The 21,030-nt window shown below is 35.3% G+C and overlaps 1 protein-coding gene and 1 non-coding gene across 3 annotated transcripts in view; one reads left to right on the forward strand and one right to left on the reverse strand.

Annotated features, from left to right (window-relative positions):
- The window catches only part of Arap2 (ArfGAP with RhoGAP domain, ankyrin repeat and PH domain 2), a 131,728-nt gene that overhangs the window by 29,726 nt on the left and 80,972 nt on the right, over positions 1-21,030 (reverse strand). Inside the window, exons 17-21 of one of the 2 annotated variants that reach the window (XM_032915862.1) lie at positions 20,942-21,010; positions 20,395-20,436; positions 18,558-18,632; positions 14,877-14,994; positions 7,874-8,002 (exon numbers count right to left, since the gene is read on the reverse strand). In XM_032915862.1, coding sequence (XP_032771753.1) covers positions 7,874-8,002; positions 14,877-14,994; positions 18,558-18,632; positions 20,395-20,436; positions 20,942-21,010 — 433 coding nt within the window. The remainder of the gene's footprint in view (positions 1-7,873; positions 8,003-14,876; positions 14,995-18,557; positions 18,633-20,394; positions 20,437-20,941; positions 21,011-21,030) is intronic. The other variant, XM_032915864.1, reaches the window with a different exon arrangement.
- LOC116912961 lies at positions 12,697-12,866 on the forward strand. The gene has a single exon (XR_004389528.1). It is a non-coding gene; the product is annotated as a U1 spliceosomal RNA (small nuclear RNA).

Raw genomic sequence — 21,030 nt, forward strand, 5'->3', positions numbered from 1 at the left:
GAGAGAGGAAGTAATTCTGATAACTTATAGATTGTATCTATGACTAAAAACCCACTGTCAGATTTATTCTTGATTTCAGGGCTACAAGGGTTAAAGGTAGACTAGATTAAAAGTCTTGATTCTAATGCTTTCTCTCCATTCACTAGAAGGTCTCCTGATGGAGCTATAAATAATGTCTCCATACTTTATAGTTTCTCCATGGGTAATCTAGTAACTACTAGTGACTAACTCTCAAACTCAGTAGGAGAAATAGATGAAATGTTACATGCAAGAGTAGCATTCTCAAATTTATGTGGGTAAAGGAAAAAAACAAGAACAGAATGTGGCTCACTATTAGTACATAGTAAATGCAGCTCTACAACACACAATCTCATATAAGACTCTGTAAGTCGCAAACAGACCTATTCTTTACAACGTGCAGGTAAGAAAACAAATTATGCTGGGCTATTCATTTGTGCGTAACTACTAATGGCCTATATATGTCTCTGTTCTTGTTGATAAAGACCATTTCCTGAAGCCTGGACATAATTTAAAAAACAAAGATGCTGTCTTGAAGCTCTCCATACACAAATGCTGAAATGCCAAAAAACACAACAGGTGCTGCACCTATAAGTGATCCCTCCCACCACACACTGAAAATTAATCATGTCCAAGTCATTTGGCCAACATTTGTAGGATATTATCCAAAACACCAACTTCAAAATTACTCATTTTCCCTTTTTTGGATATCAGTTTCATAGTACTTGTGTATTTCTTATAATATAGAGATATGAGGGCTAGTGATCTATTCCTTTTATAGTGTAGCATTCCTTCAAAATTATTTTAGTAAAATGTAGTTCTACAAGTGAGGAAAAATTAACCTGGGTACATTACCTAACATACTATATTTCCTCTTTTTTATCATTAACCCATGAAGATTATTTATCTTTAGAAAAGAAAAAAGATTAAAATTAAAAGATTAAAAAATTAAGATTAGCATGTATAAATATTTTGATATTAAGGAAAAGAAACTATTTCTTAGGATACTAAATATCACCCCGGTCTGAAATATTTTTGAATCATCTTCTCAAACTTATGATTCTCTTGCATGTGTATTAAGGACCTGGAACTATAGTGATATGATGCCATGCCTAGAATCTATTCTCCTGTCAGTTACTTGCTTCAAAAATCATATAATTCTATAGTTAAATTACATATGGACATCCAAATTATAAATAAAATAGTACTGGAATATGACTGGCTAGGCTATTTTTGCCAGAAAGATTTTTCAAATTTATACCATCAGTTATAATTGCAGAATGGAAAAAAATGCTTTATTGTGTTTACTATTCTGTATTTACTATTACACAGAATCACAGTAAACTGTTTCCAAAATATATCCAGCACATCAAATGATGTATATTTAAACATTAAATTAGGGTATAATTTTCAACACATTCCTAATACAATGGTATAAATACTCCTTTAACATTTTGAAAGTGTTACATATTGTACCTACTGCGAGTATCAAACAGCTTAAATAATAAATGTAATGCTATCAAATTTATAAATGTGAAACATGTGGCTTATTATGGATATCTGACAAATAAAAAAACTACAATTAGAATTTATATGTCTTAGCATGCAACATAGAACTCTATTTCCTATACCGAAACATTTTCCTCAGTGGGAGACATCCCATGCTGCCAATCAATGGTGATGTAGTGAGACTTGTTTTACGTGCTCGAGAGCACTACACAAACACTTTGGACCACAACAGTCATTTACTACATTTTGTATTTGTAATCATATAATGAATAGGTTTTGGAGATCTAGAGATTTTTCTTCCCTCTGCGTAAGGATGATGCTTAACAATCATTTAAATTTCATGATGTAGATTTCTATACAAAACAGAGCTAATAAAATTATTGGTTGGCTTCCTCCCTATAGAATTTGTCCATCAGAAAGTATCTGGACGTTCACAGTCTACAGTGACTAGAAAGGACCATTATCATATAGTTTCAAAGCAATACTTCCTCTCTTGAAGTTTGTTAGGTTGATTCTTCAAACTTGTGTGATTGAATGTGTGTATGTGTGTGTGTGTGTGTGTGTGTGTGTATGTGTGTAATTATAAGTGTGTATAATTGTGTGTGTGTGTGTGTGTGTATTTCAGCAAAAAGTTATGAGAGTGGAACACAAGTAATTTCAATTGGATTATGATACATACTCCTAGTTTTGCTGTGATTTTCTTAAGTGCACTGACAATAAAGGTTTTAAGTGTTTAAGTATAAATTTGTCAAAAGCTATTATATTTGGATTGCTTAATTCTAAGATGAATGTATTCTAAAGGCCTCTGCATGTACAACAATATAAATATACAAACATACACAGATACCTATTTAGATCATTACGATTTGAGTCTTTCTTGTAAAATTTTGTTGGACTAATTTAAAAGAAGTTTATGATAGAATATGATTCAGCAATGTAAAAATATATATTTTTGGAAGATTACATAAGGCTAAATCTAGATTTCACTTTTGATACAGAGTCAGGCACTTAGTATGAAGGAAATGAAATAAAAGATGGTCTTATAACAATTGCTATGATAAAGTCTAAATAGCAACTTAAATGAAGTTTTATTCTCTTTATCTCAATGTTTCAACTTTAGTCTCTAGGGAGGAAATAAATTATTGTTACCTTTCTTTTCAAGTTAATTAACTGATAACTACAATCCCTATGACACTAGATTCTCAGCAATGAAATGCTGTTCCTGAACAAACAAGGTTGTTTTAAGCAGCAGCAAGAAATATTTATTCCATGTACTTGTATAGAAGTACACTGTATAAAAACTACTTATTAAAACTACATGATCTCATTACCTTAAATGAATGAGCAGTTAATTAAATGCTGTATGCCTGTAACATTAATTCCTACTTATGATAAGTACATTTTAAATAGTTTGAGTAAAGTAGGACAGCTGAGGAAATTAAATTCTTAAAATAGAGCATATATTGTACAATAAAGTTCTGAAGTTAGGAAGCCATGGGAGGACGATTTCAAATATCACCAAACACATGCTTACACCATAAAACAAGGAGGAAACTGTCATAGAATCAATACGACTCAAGGCACACACACACCCATATATCTAGGAATGAATGGCAGCTACTAAAGAGATAGACAGTGAAGGTGAAATACTTTGGGAAGAAGAGATTTTTTACAAGTGATATTTTTGTGAAACTCCTTAAAGTTACTATAGATTGAAGTCAGGGTCTCACGCTAAGCATGTTCTGTGTCAACTTTGTTTCAACAAGATGGTAAAATGTGAGCTATCTGTTGTTTAGAGAAAATGTGGTTACATATATTTAACCTTGTTCTCAAAGCGCTGATATCTACTTGGTCACTAAGAATTTTAAAACCTTAAGAAGTATGTTTATGTATCTATTTACATATTAACTTTATAGTCATGTATAATAAAAAAGATTTTTATCAAAAAAGAATGAGAAAATGATCTTTACTACCGTTCCTTCAGTGCTTTTAAGAATGAGTTTTTCTTAAGTGAAGGTTTTTTTCTAATAAATTGTCATTGAAATTACATTGGCTTTGCTTACACTACTTTTCTTTAGAATCAAATTGTTGGGTGTAGTGGATATGACAAATAGCATAATAATTCTACTCTGCCACTCTGATTTAAGAGATATTGGTCAGTACAGACACCCAGGAGTCTGAGTACCTAACACACCCCTAATCTATCACATAGTATAAAAGATATTAAGAAAGTCAAGGTTACTGAAAGACATATTCATTGCTGAAAATCATTACTTAAGAAACAGACCTTTTAAAATGTCTACAGCCAATTTAAAAAAGACAATTCCAACTTGTAATACATGTACAAATAACTATAATAAAAGAGGTTGTTCTGCTTTAAAAATCTTAGTTTCAGTCAAACTCTTTTAAAACATTAGTGGAACATTCATGGAATAAAAAGTAACTTCTTTTAAGCAGTTTATTCTTCCTATTTGGAGCCCAGAATACAACTACTAATAGAAAATGATTGCATCAAATGATTACTTATTGTGTTTCTCTAGCATCTCATTCACATTGTGGGATATAGATTAATTCTTGGAAGAATGAATGTTGCCAATTCTCTTGTGAATGAAGTAGGGACAATTTGGAAGTAGAGATTTATTTTGCAGCTTCCACCCTTGTAAGATGAGTACAGGAAATATTAGGCTAACATGAAAGTTTGTTAACATTCTACTCAGAAAGAATGTTTCAATCAATTTTCTGAAAAAAGAAAATGGATTGATGAAAACTCAGCTAATAAGAAGGACAAGACAAACCATTGAACTGTCATCTATATCGACTAGTAGGGGAAATATGTTTTCTTCAATGTTGAAACACTGGATATAACAACCACTCCAGGCTAGACCCCATGTTCAGGAGTAGTTAACTATAATGAACTACACTGTGTGTGTGTGTGTGTGTGTGTGTGTGTGTGTGTGTGTGTGTGTGTGTGTGTGTGTGTGTGTGTCTGTGTGCCGCATGCACATATTCTTTTATTTGTTACCGTGTAGAGGGACAAGGATTGTTTTGTTTTCTAGTTGTTCTATTGGATTTTTCTTTGTTTTCCAACAGCTGCTGGGCAGGGAACAGGGGAGAATCTGAAGTACTTAGGGAAAAGGGGGAATACTATCAAGACATTTTAACTTAAAAGTCATTTTAAATAATAAAAAGTATAATAAAAAATACCACCTGTGGAATGCTTTCTCTCCTCTAGTTGAATTCCTCAGTAGGTACAGGGGATATTGAGGATGACCTGGGAACAGTACTGATTCAAACCCATCAGGATGGTACAGAGGAATATCTGGGGCTTAGCAGATCACAACACTGACTTTCTTAATGTTTTTCTTAATCAACTAAATCGGCACCATCCTGATTTTTTGCATAACTGAACATCCATGAAAGGTAGTCCTGCTTGGGAGATCCCATCACAATGTGCACAAGACCTATCATAAGTTTTATCCTTTAGTTCCTTGTATTTTTATAAATACATGGTCAGGATATTAGTAATCAATCAACAGCTAAGATATTGCATATAGGTATAAATTTTAAACAACTTTGTATTTAGATAACTAGACAACATTATAAGAAGATTATCACTGAAAGGATAATACTGGATACAAAAGAAAATTTATTTCTATTTAAAACAGGGAAGTGACCAGATATGTATCATGATATTAAAAGGAGATGATTCACAGGGAAAATACTTTTTCTTTGATATTTAAATTTTTGAGGGGTCTAGAAATAAAACCCATGATCTTGCAAATCCTGGGAAGATTTAAGGCTAATCTACAAATGCTAATTCAAGCTTTTCTAACATATTTTCATTGCTCCACTTTCCAAAGAATAAAACATATAAAACAATAGCTAAAAACAGCTAAAAGATACTCCACTGATGTTCTACACTGAGATCAGTGCCATTTAACCTAGAAAATAAATTATACAGACCTGCGCTGTGCTTTTCAGAATCACTAGTAGAATCCAGAAACTAAATTCAGAATCTTTTACCTCCTTACACTCCTTCTTTTTGAGACTCTGACAGATCTACACACAGACCTACATGTCCCTGGAGTATGTGCATGTATGTGGGGGTGGGGTGGGGGTCATGATTTCTTCTAGCTGAGAAAACCCATCTGCAACGTGAATGTCTGTTGCATTCTCATGATCAGGTGCGAGCAGGATGGGGTTCAAAGGAACATGGGGATAGTAAATGGATTTAAAATAAGATAAATGCTGTAGAAGGCTATGATTCTGTACTAAAAATAGTCTGCATTTGCTTAGATGACAGAAAGTAAAGAATAAATTTGATAAAAATAATATGAGATAGAATAAAACAAAAAACAGTACTATGAAATTAGAAATTATCATAGTAAACTTTGGTAAAATTAACTCACTGATTGATGAGAATTTCAGAGTATGCAATCACATTGAGCATGTCCACAGCATCTCAGAGCTCTCTCACCAACCCCCCCTTCTAATTTGAATTTTTGAAACGTTTAAACAATAGACCATTTTATTTTTAAAAAATAGTATTTATTAACTGTGGAATGTGAGACAAATTACATTCTCTAGTTTTCACTTGTAAAATGGAATAACATGAAAATTGACACAGACTTCTAAAAGAAAAAAGAAAGCATTACAAAGACCCTAGAGCAGAACCTAGCATTATGATGATATTAACTGGACACAGGAATAAATTGCTTAAGTTCGTATCTTTATGCTCACAGATTAATGCAGCTCTCAAGCCTCAGCAAAGAAGTGTCTTTTTGCAGTAGGTGCCAATTAATAGAGACTGGTAATAGGTCACTGTATAGAGAATTAGAGACAGCAGAGTGTGCAGCTCCAAATGAGACTCCAATATCACACTCCTCCCTCTCAAGGCTCAGGGATCAGTAGCAGAGTGGAACAGAAAGGCAGAAGGTGGACGTGTGCAGCAAAGCAGTATTTCCTGGACATGAACATGCATTTGAACACATACAATCATAGCTGGTACTGCATGGACAACACTTGCCAAAGAGACAAACCAGACAAAACCCCGGCACAGATGAGGAAGTAGTCCTACCTCTGTCTAAGGAGCTATTGGAAGAGTCAGTTTCAGGGATGCAAGTCCTGAGAGTCTAGCCATGAGATAGTGGATGTTCCCACATCTAAATACATATAGGCAGCATTAAATGGATTCGGTGGATTAACAGAGCAGGGTGGGCAGAGGGAGGCAGAGAGAGCAGGACTTCCTTACACCTTCAGAGGGTTAGACCACTATCATGATGGCAGGGAGTATGGTGGCGTGTTGCTGGAGTCTGAGAGCTACATTCTGGTGTGAAGGCAGTAGGTCAAGAGAGACTTGGCCTACTGGACATTTGAAATCTCAAAGCCTATTCCTAGAGACACATCTCCTCCAACAAGGCTCCTCCTTCTAATTCTTTCCAAAGAGTTCACCAAATCTAAGCAAGCATAAAACATATTTTCACTCAAACCAGTCTAAGCAGTGAGAAAAAAGACAAATTGAGTGGGAGGAAAGGGTAGATGGACTTGATCTAATATACTATATTCATGGTTAAATAGTAAATAAACAAATTTTAAAAGGGTAAATGACTCCTGGTATGTAGTTCTTGGTTAATGGTATATGAACGATAAATAATAACAGGCATTATTGATATTACATATTAAAGTAATAGGCAAGTTCGTATTAACAGACCTCAATATATCTGAACCGTTTATAGATTAGAGCAGCAGAAATGCTGTTCTAAGCTGTCAATTCATGACAACTCAACAAAATAAAAGTTTCAGAATCAAGCTTTTGACATCCATGCTGATAGACTATTCTCTCTGATTTTCTGTGCTAGCTGACCTCTTGTTGAGCTCTGTCTGCAGTGTGGTTCCATTCTTTCATGTTAAATGGTATGTCCCTGCTTCTGTGCTTATTTGATTTCTAATGTCATTAAAATAACATTGAGACTTATACCGCACACACACACACACACACACACACACACACACACACACACACACAGTTTTAGAGGCTAGTTAGCTTGTGGTTCTCAAAGGGCCAAGAATGCCAGCATTATTAAGAAGACTTACCAAAATACAAAAAATTGGAACATTTATAAGCACAAACTAACCTTAGAAATATGAGGCATTCCCTCCAGAACATTAACATGGAACATCAGATGCACCAGCTGCCCCCACAGCGCTACACACTAAACTGACACACAGTTCTACGAAATCAGATTCTGTATTTGATTCCATTTCTAACACCACATGTGTCTTAATAACTACTCGTAAGCCACTTGAACTTTTAACCACCTTCGCAAAGTAAAGGAAGCCTGCTTACCTCTGCACTGCTTAATTGTGTCAATGGTTAAGAACCTCTTCACCACAAGATAAGCAGAACCGGGTTCAGCTAATGAACTCCACTGAAGCACCTGCTCCAACACATTCTCTGTATAGTGAAGTGGACGCTCTGCAAACACAAACCAAGTCATTACAAGAGACGTATGTAATAATTACAAGTTTTAAAACATCCGAGGCAAAGATATATATGCAACAATTCAAACATTTTTCATTAAGCTGTAACAAAACTAGAATTACAAACAAGAGCCCCAAATACCTAGATAAGTGACACCCTCCATCCAACTTATTGTATAAATCTATGAATCTGCTGCTTTAAAATTTAGAAATGCTAGGGGGCTTCAGAGATGGCTCAGTGGTTAAGAGCACTGACTGCTCTTCCGGAGACCTGAGTTCAATTCCCAGTAACCACATGGTGGCTTATAACCCATCTGTAATGGGATCTGATGCCCTCTTCTGGTGTGTCTGAAGACACCTACAGTGTGTGTGTGTGTGTGTGTGTGTGTGTGTGTGTGTGTGTGTGTGTGTATAAAATCTTAAAAAAGAGACAGCTTCTAAAATTTAGAAATGTTCCCTTTAAGATAAAACCTTGTTGGGGTTGGGAATTCAGCTCAGTGGTAGAGCGCTTGCCTAGCAAGCGCAAGGCCCTGGGTTCCGTCCCCAGCTCCAGAAAAAAAGAAAAAAAGAAAAAGAAAAGATAAAACCTTGTTTACTAAAATAAGTATGTCTTAGTCTGTTTTTAATTTAGATAAATTTTCTGAATTTGCATTGTAGCATGTGCAATTAAATAACTTTAAAAGGACTAGTAGCTTAATCTTGTCCAATATTCATAAGCAAAAATTAACCCTTTGTTTATCTCAACAAGATTACAATCTTATAATTTTCAAAAAATAATAGTGAATAATTTATACCTAGGATTTTCATCATGAGTCAATATATCACAAAATACGGCTGCAGGGAACATTTTTAAAAAAAATAAATACTATTGAGCAATAAGAACCTTGTGGCGATATTATAAATTAGCTCTATATAAGGAGTCACAAGCGAGGAATTAAATGATGTCTTAAGCAAATCTCTTTGCTGACTCTTAATCTTTACATATTTTGCTTTAGAGAAACATATCACATTTTCTTAGCATGGGATATTACAAAACATTTTCAACAGTTATCAATACTTGATAAGAAAGTTCTCTTTGTGGATTAAAATATGTGAATCCATTAATAAAGATGTGTGCAAAATAAGACCATATTCTGGGGGATATGCAAACCTTTTCATAGTAGACTATCAGTGAATAAAGAAGCAGGCAGAACAGAAATTCTAACGTGGAGAGTAGATACTACAATAGCTCTATCCTAACTCTGCAGCTATGCAGCAGCCAATTATTTCAGACCCCAATTGCACAGCATTCTACATTCTAGAATGTGGTTGTAGTTGAAGTACTATTAATGCTAAGAATATGTCAAGGGTGCCTATATGTGACTCATCCCATTGAAACTGATAACGGAAGAGTAGGAGACAAATACATCACCTTCTCTTCTGCTAGAACTACATTATCTAAAAGGAGAGAAGTCATCAATAAATGCAGGTCAACAAATGAGAGATTAATATTAATATTAATATCCACAAAACAAAATGCATTTCTTCCTTCTGTGCCCATGAGAGCCCATTATCATAATGGAGCATAAAGATACATAGGCACACAGCACAGTGATGATGACACAGGAGATTCTCAGTAACTATCCCAGGACTGAAGTCCATTGTGAGTTTACTTCAATGGACCATAAATTAACAGAAATTATTTATCAGACGAACAACACATTGGTCTTTTTAAAACCAGAATAAGGATAAGAAAATGAAAACTGTTTGTGCTATATTCATTTTACTTTTTCAAATATTTTCTGAAAAACTGGACAAAGGTAAAAATTACGTATAATTATGTAAGTCATAATTCAATATAGTTGGAAGTATATATACCCAAATATAAAACTAACTATAGTAAGTACTTCCTTTACATAACTGTTGTTTGAATCAAATGCAGGATGACAGGAGTGATCCCATTAGGAGTGTCATTTTCAGAATAGCCACTGTGTCAGGTACTCTATTATCATATATATATATATATATATATATATATATGCATGCATATATAAACATGTGATCTCTTAGCAAATTGACATTCTTTATTACCATCCTATTAAACTTCCTTTTTACATGTAAAAAAAAACTTTGTTTACCCTAACTTCTACCTTTACCTAGTGTTCTGGCTGTTTTTGTGTGTCAACTTGACATAGCTGGAGTTATCACAGAAACAGGGATCTCAGTTGATGAAATGCCTCTGTGAGATTCAGCTGTAAGGCACTTTCTCAATTAGTGATCAAGGGGGAAGGCCCCTTGTGGCTGATGCCATCCTTGGGCTGGTGGTCTTGGGTTCTATAAGAAAGCAAGCTGAGCAAACCAGGGGAAGTAAGCCAGTAAGTAACATCCCTCCATGGCCTGTGCATCAGCTCCTGCTTCCTGATATGCTTGAGTTCCAGCCCTGACTTCCTTTGGGGATGAACAGCAATGTGGAAGTATAAGCCGAATAAACCCTTTTCTCCCCAACTTAATTCTTGGTCATGATGTTTATGCAGGAATAGAAACCCTGACTAAGATACCTAGTCATCTAATAAGTTAAGGTAAGAACCAGAGATTCTAAACCTACTAGACTGTACACCCTGATATTTCAAATCTAATCCTTAGGTTTATTTTGGTAATTATGGACATCTCCCATGATAGTTTCTCATATGTAAATTTTTGGAAGGGAAGAAACACAAATATATTTTTGAGTCTGAATCTGGACAATATGAGGGAAAAATCAGTTTGCCTTCTTCCTATCACTTCGTTATCCTTTGGGGTAAAACATGAAGAAATAGCAGCAACAGGTTCAAGACTGCATGCATAAAAACCATGACTGAGCAGTACATGAGGCAAGGCAGGTATCACACTAGCGCTAGACTAGGGGATAGATAGGCAGTGGAATAAAATTGATAAGATTTCCAACTGTCAGAAAACTTATACTAAATAGGGCCACCATTACTTCAGTTATACTCAGATTTCCTATTGACAGAACTGTTTTCTTAATATAGCTGAAATGTGTTACAGTAGACACAGAGGCTTGTTAATGAGCAGATAAGTAATTCTTGCCACAACATTTAAGAATATTCTTTTTTCTGATCAGGATCACTTATGAAGTAATTGGGGAAGATGAAGATCTTGCAGACCCAACATCCTAGATAAAGAATAGAGTTAGAAATTAAGAGATAGTACAGGTTTTCAAATATTATGAAATGACCCAAATTGCAAATTTAAGAAAGGGATGAGAAGCCTGCAAAGTGGTCTGAGTTATCAAACATTATTTGAACATAAAGTCTTATATGTATATGTTTGCTGATGGATACTTGCTATCTTGTTGCATGGCAGATTACATATGATAGGACATATATTAGGTAGAAGGAAGGCATAACCTAGAAGCAGAACTTCATATTGTCTACTTGGTGCATTTGATATAAATAAATAAATAAATAAATAAATAAATAAATAAATAAATAAATCTAAAGAGAGAACAGGTTAAAAAAGGAAGTTCTACAGTTTCATAAAAGACAATGCCATAACGGTTTAAATCATGTGCAAAGAATGAACCTTCTCTACTTAGTTCAATAGGAAAGGTACTGAATTTTCATCAAAAATAACAGCTGCTACCCTTAAATAGCTGCCATTGGTGGAACAGGTTTTCAAAAATGATTGGCATTTTTACATCTAATTCTTAGTGTCAAACTCAAGAGAGCAAAAGCCCTGCTTCATCCCATCTGGTATTTTAATAGCATTTTACATATACATGAGGAGAAGAAATTTAAAATATTAATAAAAAGTACATAGATCTTCCAAGCCACAGTATCTATAAGGGAAAAGGAAATTTTTTCCTATCATATTTCTATCTAGGAATTATGTGTTTCATAAAAACAAAATTCTAAGTGAAATCTTCTTAAATAAGGCTATTTGAACAGATAATTCTTTGAGAGGTACAGGACATATAGAGAGATGATTGATTTTGGAGTTAAGTACTAAAACCACAGCATGCTTGGGACAGGGTAATTGCTGATAGAATTGAAAAAAAATAAACAGGCCTTTTCTTCTATACCTTGGAATCTGAATGTTCTCCTAATGTCATATGTTAAAGAAAATATGGTCAAGGCCTATAATGCTCTTATGGTGTAAGCTTTGTCAAGTGTTCTGTAAGGAAAAGATGGTGTGGTAGATTGTTGGAGCATGCTCTTGAAGGGGAAACTGAGACCCTGAAGTTGTTTCTTTGCTTCTTCCTTTCATCAAGTGATGAGAAGTGTTTCCTGCTCCACACGCCACACCTAGACCTTTTGCCCAGCAAAGGGAGAAAGTTCAACCAACGACAAACTGAAACATTTGAGTGGTGAGAGAAAAGGATTCGCTTCTCCTTTTAGATGTTTTATTACAGATATTCGTTACAATGACAGAAAAGCAAGGAACAGAAAGTCAACAGAGAGAATGAGTCTGATTACAGCTTACATGTAGGTCAGAAATCTGTGGAATTGATTTATGCGAGGAGGTTGGGAATATCTGGAGAAGTATAATAGAGACCTAGCATGGAATATGCAGAAATGAACAGATTTTTTTTGTTTTGTTTCTACCACAGAAGACCAGATTACAGATATAAATGTGGATAATAAAGGTCAGGGCTTTAAGTTCAGGATAGATATGAGGACTCCATCAATAACTGCAGCAGAGAGCATTAATGTTCCATCCTGGCAAAGAACATGTCTATATTTTATCCAAGCCTGGCTTTTCCAGGGCAAGGCTTATCCATTGCACTTCAGATGTGCTGACCTCTGCGATTTCTCCAAATGCGGGGGAAATTTGACTGCATAATTTGTGGTAGTGGGGGACTGCCTTCGCACGCTCCCCTGGTTATTTAAGGAAAGGAAAGGGAAGGAAAGGAAAGCAAAGGAAAGGAAAGGAAAGGAAAGCAAAGGAAAGGAAAGGAAAGAAAAGAAAAGAAAAGAGAGGGAAGGAGGGAGGGAGGGAGAGAGGCAGAGGGAGAGGGAGAGGAGAGGGAGAGGCAGAGGGAGAGGGAGAGGGAGAGGGAGAGGCAGAGGGAGAGGGAGAGGGAAAGAAGAAAGTTTGTGGAAGGCCGAGACGATAGAATAATTAGGGAGAGAGGAAGCACTGAAAAGAGGATTTTGAAGATGGAAGTAAACCTTGGTGATAATGTCAATAGATATCTTTTACCCACAAATAAAATGAGGACAAAAATTAAACCTGTTTGATTAAGAGAAAAAATCAAGAGAATCTATAACATGGTTATATACTGTAACCAAATGGCTATATTCTTATGGTTATATTTTTTTATTTTATCAACATTTTAACTTTACAGCTATTACGATGCACTATTTAGGAAAATAGAGGCAAAATGAAACAAAAGAGATACATTCTCTACTTCTACCATGAAGCTTTTATTAAACCATGTAGTATGAGCACCACAGCAGGCCACTGCAGAGATTTTCTGGGTTGAGACTTCAAAGGAAGTAATCAAGTGTCAGGTGGAGAAGGGCTGATGTGTGCAAACACAAAGATATACATGGAAAACACCATCTCCTAATGTTAGACAAGCATAAAGAATTCATGATAATCTAACAAATACATGAAAGCAGAAAGAATAACCAAAGAAATTCCATCAGGACAAACATGATGCTTGACAAATGGAAGGAAGACAAAGAAAGTATTAACTGGATGGAGTGACTGATGACTCAAGACCATGGAAGGTATTCTGAAAATAGCCTGGAGATCACCATAGGAGAAAAGAAAGGTCATCAGCAATCGATGGCACAGGACGTCAGCTACCATGATGCTGAAAGCAGGGCTGCTGAGTTTCATAGTTGGGAGATCACAGGCTTCACTTGCCAGAGCAGTATTGTCCAGTGGGGACAGAGTCTAATGAAGGCACATACTAAGAATTGACACCCAAGCACTAGGGACACAATACCTTAACAAGACTTACTGACAATATCATCCTGTAAGTCCTATTAATTTTTAAGGAATTATGCATGTAAAAAGTAAATGAGTAAAAATATCAAGACGGAGTGGTGCAGGAGTGCATAATTATCCCCCTACATTCTAGTGCTGACTTCAATATTCCAAATAATGCACCCTGGGGTAGTTCAACATTGAATTTTAATATTTATCTGGAGCCTTGTGGGATGGCAAGGTTTTCTTTTTGGCAGTTTGACAGCTATACTTGAAAGGGTCCCAAGACCTTAGTAGATATCAGCTAGACAGATGGTCGAGGTACATGAAATTCTGCATCTTATTTTTTTGTCCTATAGGTCTTTAGTACCAAATTGTGTCATTAGAATGTTAAGCTTATTCAGCACTTGGGAACTAGGGTAGTCAAGGTGTTTTAAAAGGTCCCTTTACTCTTATGATTCTTTGTGACGATGTATGAGAAATTGAGACATTGATGATAGGAGAAAATCAAACAGCCAGATGAGAAGTCCCTGCTCTATGCAAAATTATTGATTTGGAGTGGGAAATTTCTTTTACTATTTATTCTTTGTTCTTACTGAATAAAGAGCACACAGATATAATAAGGTGATGGTGAGGTGACATTAAGGATATTGTTATAAGTCACACTGCCTGTCCTTATGAATAAAACCATTACTTGATGAGGCATAAACAGAGACACCTAACACTCCCTACTATATTTATATAGTTAATGAAAGAATTAATTATTCTGATGAGCCAACATCACAGGAAGTCACTCTCAAGTGATCATAGCATATGTTAAGATGGGCAGAGAAGTAGAACAGATTTCATAATGAGATGCAAATCTTTAGAAAAACAGCAAATGACACAGGCTTGTCCTAAAGCCTGTGTCACTGATAAGGGATTTTAGGATTTCCAGCATGAAAGCCACTTACCTAGCTCTTCATTTTCAATGACTTCAAATGTGGCCCAAATATCACCTTTCTTAGGAAGAATATTTTTTATTGCTAATATATCATTCGTTAACTCTTCCGCTTCCATCACAGGAGATACCTGTAAGAGATGGAATGTATCTTCAAAGATGTCTAATACAGAAGTAGTCTTGTGCTAAGGCAATGAAGTTCTATACCTCATGGGTCTCCATGGACAAAGAAAACACTACAATGAGAGTTTCTCCATAAAATACACTGTAATATCAAAGCAAAGAGATACTGTAATACAGACATATTGGGGATAATTATTTTCTTAAGAAGTTATTATGTTCCTCTTAAGAAATGCACTTGGTCTCAAAACAAAACAACAACCAAAACAAAACCCAACCCTACCATACAAGTCTTGTCATTTTCTAACAGTAAAACTTCATTTGTCTTTCTATAATCATGAGTGCAGATTTACTTGGTTTATTTAGGTTGGACTCTAAATATTATGAAGATGATTAAATAGTATCTGTCATGCCAAGAGGCCCCAGGGTTTTGGTGCCTGTGGTGTTCCCTGCCATGCCAAGTGACAGATGGTAGCATACTGCCATACAGAGTACATTCAAGTTAGTATCTCAGGAGTCCTTTCATTCTTCAGTGCAAGTCTGGGGCCCAGACCCACAAGCATCTCACAGCCAGAGGCCACCGGGTAAGCATGCCACCTTTTCTGGAACTCTGGGGTTTCTATCAGTTGCTTTTTAGTTTAGGACTTAACAACTATGACTGTGTATTATTGAAAACAATACTGTTTTCTTTAGTTAGAATTCATTGAGAGTGTTAAAGAGCAGACATATTAACAACTAGAATACTGCAGTGGAAACTTAGTTTGCATGTTCTTAGCAAATGAATATCTAAAAAGTTGTCTTAGATTTCCCCATCAGTCCTTGTGTGTGTGTGTGTGTGTGTGTGTGTGTGTGTGTGTGTGTGTGTGTGTGTGTATGGGATGTGTGGTGTGTAGTGTGTGTGTGTGTGTGTGTGTGTGTGTGTGTATGTGTATGTGTGTGTGTGTGTGATGTGTATATGATGTATGGTGTATGTATGTGGTATGTGTGGTTTCTGTGTAATGTGTGTGGTATGTGTGTGTGTGTATGTGATGTATAGTGTGTGTGATGTGTGAGTGGTGTGTATGTGTATGAGGTATGTGTATAGTGTGTACCTATGTGTGTATGTGTGTTTGTACATGCACACTTGTGTGCACATCATTATAGGTAACTCAGTCATTCTATCGTTATGAAATTCAGGGATTAATTTATGAAAATTACTAATTAATAAAAGATAAACCTTCTGTATTCAGAGAAGAGCAAAGAACTGTAAAATTACAAAGGACTCCTGCATCCAGTAACAACATGAAGCAATAGTAAAGCTGGAGAAAGAGCAGGTGAGAGATTTCATGATGCCTCACATCTCCATTGCTCTAAAATATTTTTTAATTTAATTTTTTTATATTAAGGATTTGTATGTTTTTCCTACATGTAAATCTGCGTACCATATGCATTTCTAAAACCAACTGAGGCAAGAGGGTTTCAGATACCCTAGAAATGGATTTACTGATGGTATAAGCTACCATTTGGATTCTGGGAATAAAACTAGGGTCTTATAGAACAGCAGCCAGTGTTCTTAATTGTTGAGCCATTCCTCCAGAACAGAAAAATTAAAAAAAAAAAAAAAAGAAGAAGAAAAAGAAAAAAGAAATATAGCACCTTCTTAAAGAACTAAAAGCAAGTGAGAAATCCAATATATGAAATAGGAAGTGCCTTGACCCCTACACCCACAAAAGGATTAATTTACAGAATGTAAACATCACTGTAATCAATATCTGGTATGGGCTATGATGATCCAGGTTTGTGCTATGCTCATTTTTATATTATTTTTTATTGGATATTTTATATATTTACATTTCAAATGTTATCCCCTTTCCCAGTTCCTGCCTCTCTGATCTCCCCTCCTGTTTCTATGAAGATGCTCTCATTCCCACCCACCCACTTCCACCTCAACACCCTGGCATTCTCCTAAACTTGGGAAAAGAGCCTTCACAGAACCAAGGGCTTCTCCTATTGATGCCAGACAATTCCATCCTCTGCTATATAAGCAGCTGGAGCCATGAGTCCCTCTATGTGTACTCTTTGGCTGCTGGTTTAGTCCCTGGGAGCACTGGGGATCTGGTTGGTTGATATTGTTGTTCTTCCTATGGGGTTGCAAACCCCTTCGGCTCCTTCAGTCCTTTCTCTAACTCCTCCATTGTGGTCCCTGTGCTCAGTCTGATGGTTGGCTGCAAGCATCTTAATCTGTATCAGTAAGGCTCTGGTAGAGCCCCTCAGGAGACATCCTATGTTCTTAATGTCTTTAAATTCCCATTTTTCATTTCCTAAAACTTGGCATATGCCTCCAGATCCTGAGTTCAGAATCAACAGTATTAATATAACAGCACTGTTTTCTCAGTCTTAAAGCTATATTGAAATCATACTGATCATCCCTGAACAGTTCGTTACTGCTATTTGGCCTTCCCAGATTACTTAGAATTATATAGTTTTTTATGTAAATACAGTGAGAAAATATGTGATCTTTGCCAAATTGTCATAATTAGAACAACACCATTAAAAAGAGAAAATTAAAACATGCTTTAAAAGTATATATAATATATATGCATATATATTCTGTGAAATATACTTTAAAGTGCATAAATAGACTTATAATATATATACATATATGCAGACTATTTTATATCTTCTAGCACAAGCAATAGACTTTTGCTGAGTGATTTAATCTGTAATTTAATTTACAAGAGTGTCTCATATCTAGTTAAGCATAGTGAGACATTCAGAATGAGAACTACAATGTACCTAATGAATAGAAAATGACTCCCACAAGATATGATCATAGTCATTGTGATCATGTTCCAGCTCCATGTTCTAAGCAGGCAGCTAATGGCATATTGTGATACCCCTGGAATTAGCTAAGTTAATAGTCACAATGTATTTCACAGCTTAGGAGTTTAAAACAGATAATAATGGACTGAACTTCTATTAATTAGAGGAATATGTACTCTTTACACTAAAAAAAAAAAAAAAACTCACTAAGCAAGAACATGTAATATCGCTGCTATTATCCCTAAAGACAACTTATTGAATGCAATAAAAAAATATATATTTTTATCTCCACTCAAAGAAAAGAAAGAGTTACCTAGTATTCCAATTTAAATGTTGGAGATTAAGAACCGAGGCTAGGCATTAAGGATAATATAAATAGGTACTTACTAAACAGCTATTTGGAAAATAATATGCTCCGTGTTTACATACATTTAGATTAGAAACCCATTTGATAGGTAAGAAAACAGAGACTAAAGCAGAGTAAATAACTTGTCTCATGTCACAATTTTAGGAAGGGAAGAAGCAAGTACCGGTTCTAGGTTCATTTTCTAAGATCTATAGAAAAATCTTAGCTAATCTGCAGACGGTGTTTTCTTCCCCAAAACTAAAATACTAGATTCCTAGAGGAAATGGTTAGGAAGGGTCAACCTTGCCAGCAGTCACTGTTTGAACTGAAGAAAGCCTAAAACACAAAACATGCTGGAAAATAGGACAGTTGACACCAGCTCTGAGAATTCCAACAGTATTCTTCATATCCTCTCTCAGGGCTCACCCGGATTATAATACTACAGTCAGGTTCCTTTCTTTCTGCAAACACTTCGATTAACAAGTCTCCAGCCTGGGACACCTAGAAAGGACAGATATGAAGACAGCACATGTCAGTCCATCACAAATACAGCACCTGAGAGCTACAAAATGCTTGTCATGAACATGTATAGCAATAAATTACCCCGATTCCCCTGCTCACCAGTATTAAGTATTTATTTCAAAATGTGCTTGATTACGGATGACAGGGTTTAGTATTTATAGTCTAAACAAATAGTATCAATAGCAACAGCAATCACGGTATGCCACTTCTTTTAATGCCATGTTCAAGGCCTTAGTGTCTTCAAACACTGAAGCAACGATTCTAAAATTGATGTAGGCTGCATTTCACAACAAGAGTTTAGGAGCCACAGGATATGTAAAACCCTTAATCCATGTGTACATAATCTTAAAGACAAAACAAGCCTTGCTAAATTTTCATGCAGGTGACACATTCAAACACCGGAAATTGGGAGGTAAGTTGCACCAAAGGTGAACTAAGATTATAAGCAGAGAAGGTAATTTAGCAAGGAATATAAAAGTAGAATACTAGAATAGAGAGGGGGGATAAGCTTTAGTGTGTATTATTCATCCTGAAGCAGAAAAGAATACTTATTTGGGCCATTAATTCCGAAACAGAGACGAAGTGAAAAAGTTACAAATAAAAAGGAGAGGAACAGGACAGCACAATACATTCAAACATCAGAAATACAGGCTAAGGACTAAGACAAATCTTTTTTTTTTCCTTCAGAAATCCACTGTACACCTATTTAAAATATCAACAATATTTGAAAAATATTCTGAGCTATAATCATTCTATAGCTAAATTTCCGTTATTTATCTAGTAAGTAAATCTGTGGGAGAGAGACTTACAGTGTACTCTGAAGAAGTACTCTTAATTATTTTGTCACTGTATGCTGGAAAAGCTTATTTCCAAATGTTTCTATCTCAGTTTTGATTCTACATACAATTTCTAGGGAGAAAGATAGAGCTGACATTTTTGTTTTTCACTGTCGGTATAAGTATCACAGCAAGAACAAAACATCGTTAAAATTAAAAAAAAAAAAACACACACACACACAGAACACATAGAGTGAGCCACAAAGTCAAATAGCTAAGAAATTAGAGCAAAGTTAACATAATACCGCAAAATCAAAGCTTAAAATAGACTGAAGCAAGATTCAAGCACACACAACCAAATTTTTACATTATTTTTAGTGCCTTTCTCCATCATATATTATGTATACATATTCACATATACATATAAATAGTTTTACTTATAGTAAATACAAAGTGTCCAAGCCTGGCTTCTTTGTTGCAAAATACAAGCAGATATTCAGGCAGTAACAACAGAGATTAGATTGCCAAGGATTTTTCTCTCAGGTTCATGATCCACTTCAATACCAAATAACATTTACCCAAACTGAGAATTACAAGCAGTGATACTAAGCAAGATTATTTTTAGTGTAGTGTTAAAGTTAGCATCTCTGAAGGTTGCATTCATTACTCAGAGTCAAAATTACTCAGAGGGAATCACTTGTTAAGTATTTAATATCACAGTATTAGTTCAAGGGGAATCTAAGCATGTGCTCACCTGCTTCATGCAGGATGATAGCTGCACTGATTTAATTAGAAGTGGATGCTTCAGGGCTGAAGCAAACTTTGGGTCTGACTAATAAACAGGAATATGCCTCATTATCTGAGTGTAATTGTGAACAGAGCACATATGACCCGTTTCTATTATTTATAGTGAAACCCTGAATCCATTATTATTCCTAGTTACCAGAAGATGATTAATGATCAACCTTAAGTCGTTCCAGTGATTTCATCAAACAATGTACGAATGCCTGGAAAAGCAAGATGTATCCTGAGCACACAAATCCAATGTAATCTGACTAGGAAAGCAAGACAGGATTTAGAAAAGCAGACTAATGACAAAGGTTAATATGTGTGACACAGTTCACCTTAGAAACGGTCTCATTAAAAAAATCATCTGAGAGCAGGCAGAGTAGAAGCACATAAGAAATCATTTATGATTCCCTAGTCTTAAGAGATAAAATCACTATACTATGTGATTTTTGCAATTTATTCTAGTACTTCTTTGGCTTTAAATGCTTCCTTTGAAACTCACTGGCATAGCAAAGAGTGTTTTGGTTTTAGTAAATATTAGTCATTGTTTCCTCAGTGTTTAACGTTACATTAACATGTTCTGTATGTATTTATCAGGTTTCAGTGGTGTCCCACGCCTTCATCAGTCTCTTTTACTTTGAATAGGAACTTGAAATGCAAACAACAAATTCATTTACAAAAATTTTCTTTTCAAGTCTTTAGAGACTAACTCTTACTACTCACTTGAGTGTTTTTCCACTTGGTTATAAAGCTATTTTCTATGTCCATTTGTTTGACTTGGTCTTCTTTAACCTGTTTAAAATATAATTTGG

Source organism: Rattus rattus, chromosome 11 (assembly GCF_011064425.1).
Source record: "Rattus rattus isolate New Zealand chromosome 11, Rrattus_CSIRO_v1, whole genome shotgun sequence".
Classification (NCBI taxonomy): Eukaryota; Metazoa; Chordata; class Mammalia; order Rodentia; family Muridae; genus Rattus; species Rattus rattus.